At 34.5% G+C, this 11461-nt stretch overlaps 1 protein-coding gene across 1 annotated transcript; it reads left to right on the top strand.

Annotated features, from left to right (window-relative positions):
- Positions 1 to 10254: 10254 nt before the first annotated feature.
- Positions 10255 to 10752, top strand: LOC131641109 (uncharacterized). Its single transcript, XM_058911435.1, has one exon. The coding sequence runs from the start codon at positions 10255 to 10257 to the stop codon at positions 10750 to 10752; it is 498 nt and encodes a 165-aa protein (XP_058767418.1).
- Positions 10753 to 11461: the final 709 nt, after the last annotated feature.

The raw sequence follows: 11461 nt of genomic DNA, 5'->3' as shown, positions 1-11461 counted from the left end.
TGTGCGGTTCTTTGATAATTTCTATGTGGGTGTGAAATGTCTAAGGCGGTCTCGTTTTCTTTTTTGGCTTTGGTTCCTAAGTCTTCCAACCCTATTTGTTTGAATGATTATAGACCTATTTGATTAGTGGTTTGTATGTACAAAGTGCTAGCAAAATGTTTGGCGGGGAGATTAAAACAGGTCTAAAATTCTATTATTTCTCCTTGCCAAAGTGCTTTTGTTCCGGGTAGACAATTACTTGACGATGTTTTGGTGGCAAAAGAAGCAGTCGATTATGCAAGAAAGAAGGATATCTCTTGTCTTCTTTTTAAAGTTGATTTTGAGAAAGCGTACGATAAAGTGTCTTGGGATGTTTTACGTTACTTGTTGGTGAGAATGGGATTCGGGGAGAAATGGAGGAAATGGATTAGGCTCTTGATTTTCTAAAGCAACATGCCGGTGTTGGTTAACGGAGGTCCAACAAAGGAATTTGTGGTAAAGAGAGGTTTAAAACAAGAGGATCCACTATCTCCTTTTCTATTTGTTCTAGTTGCGGACGGTCTTGCGAGGTTAGTAAGAAAATCGATTGATATTGGCGAGTTTGATAAATTTGCGATTAGAAGGAGTTGCTTAGTTGATATCCTCCAATTTGCGGATGATACTTTTTTGGTAGGAGATGGGTCTTGGAAGCATGTGAAGGCGATCAAGATGGTTTTGAGGGCTTTTGAACTCGTTTCGGGCCTTGGTATTAATTTTCATAAAAGTAAGTTGATTGGTATTAATATCTTGTCTAATTTTTTGGAATCCGCCGCTTTCTTTCTATCTTGCAAAATAGAAGAAAGTAACTTCACATTTCTTGTATACCCATTGGTTTCAATCTTAGGAAGGTTTCATCTTGGCAACCTCTCTTGAACAAGATGAAATATCGCTTATCGGGATGGAAGAATCGTTTTCTCAATCTTGAAAGTATGATTGCTCTTTCGAAATCTATTTTGAGTCATTTTACCATCTTTACTATCTCTTTTTACAAGATGCCGACAAAAGTGGTCAAAGAATATACTAGAATTCAAATTAATTTCTTATGGGGGAGTGGAGGAGAAGAGAAGGACTCATTGGGTTAGTTAGAAAGTTGCGACTTTACCTTATTTGAAGGGGGGATTAGAGATAAAAAAAAATTCCGAGTTTAATCTTGCTCTCCTAAATAAGTGGAGATGGGGAATTATTCAAGGTCATACATCGTTGTGGTATGACATTTTGAAGGCTCGTTATGGTGATTTATCTATGCTAGTTTTTTGTGGTGGATATTCTCACAAGCTCTCTTCTTCTTCTTTTTGGTGGCGTTATATTTTAAAGGTTGAGAAAATTTCTTCTTCTAAGGATCCTCTTGTTTCTAATTGTTGTTTTAAAGTAGGAAATGGTTACAATACCCCTTTTTTGGGAAAAAAATTCGTTAGAGGACTTAATCTTGAAGGAGGCTTTCCCGGATCTTTTTTTGGCTTCTTCTTTAAAGAATGTTTCGGTGGTGGGTATCGGGGTTAGTGTGATGGTGTGTGGAAGTGGGGTGATTTGGGTATTCTCGCATCTGTGGTGGACGAGTCAGATATTTTGCCTCTTTTTTTGTCTTTGCGGGGTCGTTTAGAGACTTTAAGGGGTGTGCTTAATGTAAAGGATTCGGTGACTTGGTCTCTTGACCCGGAGAAGGGGTTTACGCTATTTTCATGTTATTCTCATTATGCTTTTTCGCGTCTGCTTTTTGGTCCCCTTAATAGGTGGGATGTGTCTTTGGAAATTATTTGGAAGATGGCGGTGCCTTTCAAGATTAAAGCATTCGGATGGAGACTTTTTGTTAATAGGTTTCTCACTAAATATCTGTTGGTGTATAGATGTATTAACTTTCCTTCATCTAACTTAAAGTGTTTTTTTGTGGTCTTCATTTCGAAGATAGGGACCATATCTTTTTTTAAGTGCAGTGTGATTACGATATCTTGCAGGGAGATAGCTTCTTGGGTGAATTTTTCGGTTTTCAAGTTGGAAGAGTGTCTTCCAAATTTTATGAAATGGAACTCACTTTTTCGTGTAAAAAATATTAAAGAGAGCAAATTTTGGGTGTTTTGGTTGGCCACTTCTTAGATTATTTGGTAGACAAGGAATAAGATTTGTTTTAGGAATGATGTTTGGAATATTAACAACATCGTGAGGAATATTAAAATTTTGGTGTGGAAGTGGTCTTCTTTTGGTGAAATTACTCACTCCAATCGTAATTTTTACGATTTTAGCAAAGACCCTTTGGTTTTTATGTCGTAAGCCTAATTGGTTTGGAATTTTGCTTTTTGCCGGTTTTTGACCGTTTGCTTGTGTATCGAGGTTGGAGAACCCTTAGTTTTTCCTTATATGAATTCTTGCTTACACCAAAAAAAAATCTCAGCGGATCCGAGAGAGAGAAGCTTCACGCATTCCACACCTAGCTCATAATGTTTTTTTGATTTATTGTATTTTGGATTTGGTTTTCTCTCTCTATTGCTTCTTCTTACTTCCACAATTTATGGATTGATAACAGACCCATTCGAAAGAAGACTCGGCCTATATGGATGAAGGATTTTTATTATCAAATAACATGCTTATGTATTTTAATTAATTATGTCTAGTTATTTCTTTTACTTGGGCTTGGCCATTTAGTAATCTAGCAGGATACATATGTGTATTTAAGCCACTTTGGCCTTGGGAATGAAATAAAGAAATTATTTAGAATTTTATGTTTTTCTCTTTGTTGTCTTGTGTTATTTCAATGGTAACCCTAGATTTGGAATAGTTGTTTAACCCTTTATATCATTGGTGCTTTCATCTTGAACTCATGGCTCCTCCTAAATCCTCCCAACCCTCTCCTCAAGAAATTGTGAACCAAGCTATCCAAACCTCTCACATTAACCTAGATAATGCCTTGAACCAAACTCAACAATAAATGGATGAAAGATTTGACAAAGTTCAGTCATATTTGTAAACTACACAGTAGAATTTTGGTCAAATTAGCAGAAAAATGAATAATGAAAAGCAGCTCATTGATTCCCGATATGAATTTTTCACGGCTACCCTTCATAAGCTGCTTGCACAAAAGAGCCAGCAGCCAACTACGACAGTTCACTCACCAGTTAATTCTTTTGGTATAACTCAACAACCCTTCTCTATTCTTATGGTGACAACACATGTTTCTCATATTAGCTCTCCTGCCAACAAACCAATTAGGTATTCAACATCCTTTTCACACACAGCAACACCAAACCCTTCTGTCACATCTGTATTAAGGAACACAGCAGCCCAACCACCACCCCCATTTCCCCCTTAGCCACTTTTTCCTGCAGTTTTTACACCCGCCCAAACATATAATATCCCTTTTCCCCACCAGATTCCCTACCCAAAAATTCCCAAAATTCCCCCATTACCCATTTCCGAACCCCTAAACTAGAGCTGGCACTGGTCGATGGTTCAAAACTGTTAGAATGGTTGTTTCAAGCGGACAGATTTTTATTTTATTTTAACTAATTACCACAAGAAAATAGATTGTTCATGATGTATTTTTACATGAAAAGAGATTCTTTATGTTGGTTTAAAGGGATGCATCATAATCAAGAGTTGACAGATTTCTTTTCTTTTACACAAGCATTAGAATTACGTTTTGGTTCGTCCACATATGCCAATCATCAAGCTGAATTGTTTAAATTAAAGCAAACTGCTTCCGTTGTGGAATACCAAGAAGCATTGGAAAAATTGGGAAATCAAGTTGTTGGATTATCCCTTGAGGCAATCATAAATTGTTTTATCTCAGGATTGACTCCGGACAATCAAAACAAGATAGATATTCATAAACCCACTTCAATCTCACAAGCTATTGGGCTAGATAAGCATATTGAATCAAAATTTAGGGAGGCAAAACCTAAATACCAAAAAAAAATTTATGCCCCTTTTAGCCGTCCTAACCCACCCACACAACCGACTGCACCATCTACAGAAAATCCGAAAATTGTCACCCCCCAAACCCTAGACATCCTATTTGACACCTTTCACATGTTCAACGTCAGAAGCGTCGCGCCCAGGACTTGTGTTTTAACTATGATGAGAAATTTATACCTGGCCATAAATGCTCAACCGGCAAATTTCTCTTATTAATTGATGATGAGGATTCACTCATAGAGGAATCATTGGAAATTATGGATGAGACAGTTCCACCTACAGAACAAGATGATACTTATTTTCAACTTTCCCCTCAAGCTATTAATGGACATTTCTCCCTTAAGACCCTCAAATTCCATGGATTTATTAATGGTTTGACACTCACAGTCCTGATTGACACAGGAAGTACTCACAATATCTTACAACCGCACAAAGCCCAAAACCTCAAATTACCCACTTCACCCACCCCAAATTTTTCTGTCATGGTTGGTAACGGTTCTAAACTCCTTTGCTTGGGACTCTACCCTAAAGTTACAATCACCCTCCAAAATAATTTGTTTACCATACCTTTCCACTTACTGCCTATTGAAGGAGCTGATGTCATCCTTGGAATGGAATGGTTAAGAACTCCTGGCCATTTAATGGCTGATTTTTCTATCCCTAAAATATCCTTCACCTATAACAACAATGACATCACAATCACAGGTGATCCCAAATTCCTTTCCCTCACACCACCTACAATCAATTCTGTCAACTTCTCCATACCGATTCAATTGCATCTATGCATTTACTACTTTACTAACCTGATCCAAAAATCGAATCCATGCCATCACCCAAAACCAATGTTTTCGAATCCTTCCCAAATACCCTTCCCCAAAGCATTTCCACCATTCTTATCTCTTTTACTGAAATTTTTAACCACCACATTCCCCTTTTACCCAATACAGCTCCAATTAACGTCAAACCTTACCGCTATCCTCACTCCTGGGAAGATGCCATGACAACTATCATTAAAGATATGCATCAGGAGGGCATCATAAAACCTAGAAACAGCCCCTACTCCTCACCACTGCTCTTAGTGCAAAAAATAACGGTACTTGGCGTTTTTGTGCCTATTATAGAGCACTCAACGTTGTTACTGTTCGTGACCATTTCCCCATCCCTACCATAGATGAACTGTTTGATGAAATGGGTTCCGGAACTATTTTTTCTAACATCGATCTGTGATCTTGATATCACCAAATCAGGGTAACATCGGAGGATACTCATAAGATAGCATTCAGAACATTCGACGGACACTATGAGTTTCTTTTATGCCTTTTGGCTTAACCAACGCACCTAGTTTGTTTCAATCAACAATGAACGATTTGCTTCGCCCTTATTTACGACGATTTGTTTTGGTTTTCTTTGATGACATTCTTATGTATAACTCATGTGTTTCCGATCATGCCCATCATTTAAAGTTGATTTTAGAACTATTGCTATCATTCATTGTTATGCCAAACTATCAAAATGTGTTTTTGCTGGTCCTAAAGTTGATTACCTAGGTCATATTATTTCAAGTGAAGGTGTAACCCCAGATCCTGCAAAGATTCAAGCTATAGTTGACTGACCAAGGCCATGTTCACTCACGACTCTCAAGGTCTTTTAGGCCTCACCGGCTTTTATCGATGATTTGTTCGTCAGCACGCCTCTCTCACTGCTCCCCTAACCGATTTATAACGTTCCACTAAATTACAATAGAATACAACAGTTGAGACAACTTTTACAAAATTAAAACAAAAAATGACTGAAACTCCTGTCTTAGAAACAAAAGTATTCATAACATTTTGTTCAGCATCCAAAACATCTGCTCTTCAACCGGTAGCTGCATACCTACTGAAATAATGTTCTAACATCCCGTAGAACATACCACCATCCTTGGCAATCTTCAAGGTCTTCAAACAAAATACGGATGTACATGAGCATCTTTGATCAATTGATTCTCATCACCCTTCTTGATAAATGTCTTTATAAGTGGACTTAAAAAAATCTCAAGTATCTTTGACACTTTCAATAAATCTGTTTGAAACATCTGGCATATACTCTGTTGAGGGCAACAACCCTAGTATCCTTCCCCATACTTTCAGGGTTATATCAGATACCATGTAGCAGAAAAAACAATCTCCTCACTAGTATTCAAACACAATGCTTATACCACCATTCAAGTATAAACATGGCAGCATAAGATTAAAAATAAATCAAACCTACACACAGTAGCTTTCCACCAAGCTACATGCCTGAAGGCAACAAATAGGAACAACTTCTGCTCCAGATAACCAATGATCATTGCCAAGAGATCATCCGTACAGTAGTATGAATTGTCCAAGTTCATACCTCTTTTCAGTAAGAGTCTTCCTCGCCAAACCAGAAAGTATCCTCCCAGGATCTCATCCAGAGACAGAATAGGATGCCTGCTCTGATACCAATTGAAATTTTGGTGCAGCAGACTCAAATGTCCTATAAGGATGTTGAGGCATCCGAACTGACATTGATGATTCAGGAAAGGTATAACGTACTGAAAAGATAAATAACACCATAAATTGTTTACCCAGTTCGGTGACAAACACACCTACCCCGGCGGCATACCAAGCCAGGAATAAAGTTCACTATCAGTAGTATTAATTTAAAGCTAAACTCCCCCATTTACAACTCTTCACTTAATCCCGACCTAATGACCCTTCTACCTAGATCCTCTCTAGATATGGAATATCTTCATCCCACTTCCAATCACCTCAGTGATGTTACACAGGTTTCCAGTCCCAAGATCTGTAACAACGACCTAATCACCAACATTCTGATCATACAGACAAACAGTTTTGGAAGACATACTTCCATGACAATACCTAGCCAAGACTCTTGACTAAGAAAAATAACTTGGAGTTACTTAAAAGCTTCCTCCAAAAACAATACAGCGTTGGCCTATGGGATTCAAGGTGAACAATATGTCTCTTGCTTCAAAGCTTCGAGATAGACATGGTGACCTTCCCATAACCCGGGAGGTTCACCCTTACAAAGCCTAGGATTCTACATCTTTAATCCTTATCGACCTAGGTTACAAATCCTTAGATTTATAAGTAAAACTTAACCTATACCCAACTAGACTTGGGCTTCTAAGCGCAGCATATTTGCTGTTACAAATAAGCAGTAACTTCTGCTACAAACAAGGCCTTCAATCTTTAGTTTTCTAAAATGTCTCCATATTTAGAAACTATATATTCTTCGAATATTCTGATTGATTCTTGTCTGTATATTCTTGATTCTTCAGACCTGTTAAATAAATCACGCCTTATATGATTTGCACAATATTCAGGAATATTCTGTAGTAGTTAAATCATAACAGATTTAGCTAAAACTCTTCACTTCAGCTTAGTCATGATGTCATGACATCTCATATGACATGTTGTTCTAGATGTTGAAGTAGTTCAACACAACATGTTCTAACATTCAATTGAGACTTCTTGTTGTACCTGTTTTTCTTAGCATATTTTACATTTCTTTATCCCTACTATTATTTGTTTTACAAAAATTAATGTCAATCCTAAAATACAAGAACTAACGTCAGTTTTGTGTCAGCTATAATCGGTTACAGGCCCGAGTTTTTTTTTTTACTTTTTTAGCTTTTGACTTAATACTTTTGTATCCCAATTATTGTAAAAATACTATGATGGTATATTTGTAATGTAGAAGGAAGGAAATCATAATTCTCACCTTCAATTATCTCTCTCTCTAACTCTTTTCTCTCTCACTTTCTCTTTCCCCACATACTTAAACCCTCCATTATTTACCAATTATATGATTGTATGTTCTAACATTTCACACATTTTCTTTCCACCATCTTTCATCCTTCTTCATTCACTTCAGTTATACTGTACTCTATTCTCGCCATCAGGGACGGACCTATTCATGAATGAATGTGAGCAAGGGCCCTACTAAATATTTAATATTGTCCATATTTCATATAGTACGCATGTACATAATCTCTACCTAAAGCAAGTTTTCTCTTAGAATAAACAACCATAAGCCAACTATATTATATATAGTCATACTCAAGTACCCACATATGTTATATTTAATTTGATATGTCATAATTACGTTTAAAACTTATCTAATATTTAAATATGATTAAATACATATATGTAATATACTTTTATAATTACAACATATACTAATTAAATTTAATTTTAATATTATATATTTCCCATCACTAAAAATATTATGGATCCGTCCCTGCTCGCTATTAATCGTAATGGTTGAGGTTAAATTTAGAGGATGATTGTTTTTGGGTATGATCTTTGTGAGTAGGGGTGTTTGTGATGCGGTTTGGACAGTTTTGACGCAAAAAGTCATTCGAACCTCCAGAGAAAAAAGGTTGCGATTCGGTTTGGTTTGGATGGCTTTTAGAAATAAAACTGAACCAAACCAAACCAGTGTGGTTTGGGTCAGTTCGGTTGATTCAGTTTTTTATAATGTTTTTATTGAGACATTCATACACGTATAGAGGATAACATACCTTTATATTAAGTCATTCATACATTACCAAATAACAAGAAAACTCATCATATTTGGAGAAGATTTTTTATAATAACCAAGTTTTAAAAAAAAATACATAAGTAACTCATATTTCAAGAAATTATCCCAATAACCATGGTAGGGGGTGTTTTACACGTAGGTGCCATTCCACATGGCGCCTCCTATTTTTTTTTTTAAAAATTTACTGTTACCTGGCGATTTACCTGCAGAATATTTTAATATTTGGTCTATATGTAAATCTGCAGGTAACAGGAAAATTTTTTAAAAAATAGGAGGCGTAATATGGAATGACGCCTACGTGTAAAACACTCTCAAACGTGATTATTGGGGTAATTTTCTTGAAATATGAGTTACTTATGATTTTTTTAAAAACTTGGTTATTAAAACAAATTTCCATATTTGGACAATATTTTTCCATTTAATATACAAAAATCAAATTAGACAAAAGTGAAATAAAAAACATAAAATAGTAGCATAAAACAATATAAAAAACATTATGATAAAATTTAAAAATAGAGGAGAAGAGAGATTAAAGAAGGTGAAAAAGAAATAATTGGATAAAAATAACATAATTGGAAGAGAGAGCAGTAGCATAAAAAGGAGAAGATGAAAAATAAAGAACATAAAGGAGAGATTAGGGGAGAAAAAGTGAGATGTACCTAGAAAAGAAGATGAAAAGAAGCCGCAATACTTCTAGAAGAGATTTGAGAAGGATGAAACCAAACACCTAAGTGTGAGGAAGAAAAAAATCGTTTGTAATAGTAAGATTAAGACATAATAGGTTTGGTTTTGGTGTTGTGGGTGAAGTAAAGTTTGGGTTGTAACATAATGCGGTTTGGTTTAGTTTGAATCGGTTTGTAAAATACAAACCGCAAACCAAATCAAACCAAACCGTGCAGTTTTGCTAAAAAGTGGCCCAAACTAATCCGAACTAAATGCGATTTTTTCGATTTTTCAGTTTTGTTTGGTTTGATTAGCGGTTTCTATTGGGTCGATTTAATTTCCAACACCCTTATTTATGAGTTTTTCAGATTTTTGAATATTCATTAAGTTTGAGTTATTTAATTTTTTTTCTTATTTTCAATTCAAGAGACTTCATTTGATTTTATTGTTTAAGTGAATATTTCTGACAGTTAAATAATTATTTTAAACTAATATTTAAAAGAATATTAATTTGTGCACTTTTATTTCACAAATAAATTTAACATTAATTTTCAAATATATAATCACGTTTATCAAAATAAAGTTATTCCATTAAAATAAAACTTAAAAAAATATCACAAATTTTTAAAAAATTAATAATTTATTAAAAAATATCTATCCCTAGACTTTATAAAAATAAGCGAAATGCTAACTAGTGTTTTTGAGAACTCTTTAAGTGATTTAAATAGTAAGTTTTTTTTTTAAAATACGTGTATTTAATGTATTGAAAATTGAAATATTGTCCCTAGACATTATAAAAATAAGCGAAATGCTAACCAGTGCCCCCTTTAAGTGATTAAAGTAGTAAATTTTTTTTAAAATGCGTGTATTTAATATTTGAAAATACAATAGAAATTGAAATATTGTCTTTTGTAAAGAATATTTTCTTTATTTAATATGTTTAAAGAGTGCCCACAAGGCACTCGTTAGCCTGACCCTAAAACTAATCTATTAGAATATTAATCCAATACACTCATCAACTCAGCTTAGTGTTTATAAACAAACAAAGACTTGTCTTTTGTTAACAAGGACACGGTTCACTGGATCAATACGGAAATGAAGGTAGCATTATCGCAATTGTGGAAAATTAGAATTCTGACTAATATTCTTATGTTCGGGTGGAGGTTCATTCTCAATAGACTTCCTACAAAAGACAACCTATTAGAGAGAGACATTGAGCTTGCGGAAATAGACGAGGTATGTGTGCTGTGCGGAAATTATTCTGAAACTAGGAACCATCTTTTTACGGACTGTATATTTAGTTTAAGGATTTGGAAGGCTATCTATGCTTGGCTGGGCTACTCTAAGCAGATTTCGGCGAATGATTTCGTGGATTTTCCAAACAGATTTTCTAAGATGAACAATAAAGCTGTTAGAGAAGTGGTTTATATTGTTTGGTTGGCAGCCTCATGGACTATATGGCTTTCTAGAAATGCTGTTATTTTTGAAGACAAAAGCGCGAACCTTGAAGATTGTATTACGTCTATAAAGTTCACTTCGTGGAATTGGATCAATTCGGGTAGATTCTCTTCTCCTTATTGCCGTAGTTATTAGATTGGTATACAGTGCCGTTATTAACGCCTTCTTAAAGGTGACTTTCTTGTTGTTTATAATCGGGTTCGAGCACCCTTACTGCTCCCTTGAATGAAATCCTTTGCTTATTAAAAAAAAAACAAACACTTGAATATGTGCTAATTCAAATTATCACTATATAGATTTTTTTTACATAAATGACACGTTCTAAAAATTAATATTCCAAAATGCCAATAAAATTCTAATATTCCACTAATTAAGGTAGAGGTTCTTGTATGTGTAGGTCCAACCAATGAATAATCCTATTCCTACGTATGAAGGTTTAACTTCTTTTTTTTCTGATATTTTTTTTGTATTAAGTTAACATGAATATTTTAAAATCTTTATATTAAATTACTGATCCCATAGAAAAAAATAACAGTAACGAAAAAAATCTTAATTGTCGTTAATTTAATCAATTAATTCAAGAATATTTCTTTCTATTTAAAGATAAAATCAAATAAATAAATACATCTTAATCAATTATATTAATTGGTATTTTTAAATTTTAATTTTTGATTTTATGTTTTTGAATTAGATCTTAATTATTTATATTAATTATATTTGTTCAAACAAATATAATTAAATGGAAATGGAAGACAATGGCTCTAAAATAGGTGTTATGTCTATATCATTTAAGATGTTTATGCACCCTGTATTATGCAGAATTTGACTTACTGAGTAAATAAAT

This window comes from Vicia villosa, unplaced genomic scaffold (assembly GCF_029867415.1).
Source record: "Vicia villosa cultivar HV-30 ecotype Madison, WI unplaced genomic scaffold, Vvil1.0 ctg.003520F_1_1, whole genome shotgun sequence".
NCBI lineage: Eukaryota > Viridiplantae > Streptophyta > Magnoliopsida > Fabales > Fabaceae > Vicia > Vicia villosa.
Note: the sequence above shows the minus strand (reverse complement) of the source record. Positions and strands in the feature narration are given on the sequence as shown.

Bases quoted from the DNA above. Each gene is read 5' to 3' on its own strand.
- LOC131641109 (XM_058911435.1), top strand. From the start codon at position 10,255: ATGAAGGTAGCATTATCGCAATTGTGGAAAATTAGAATTCTGACTAAT.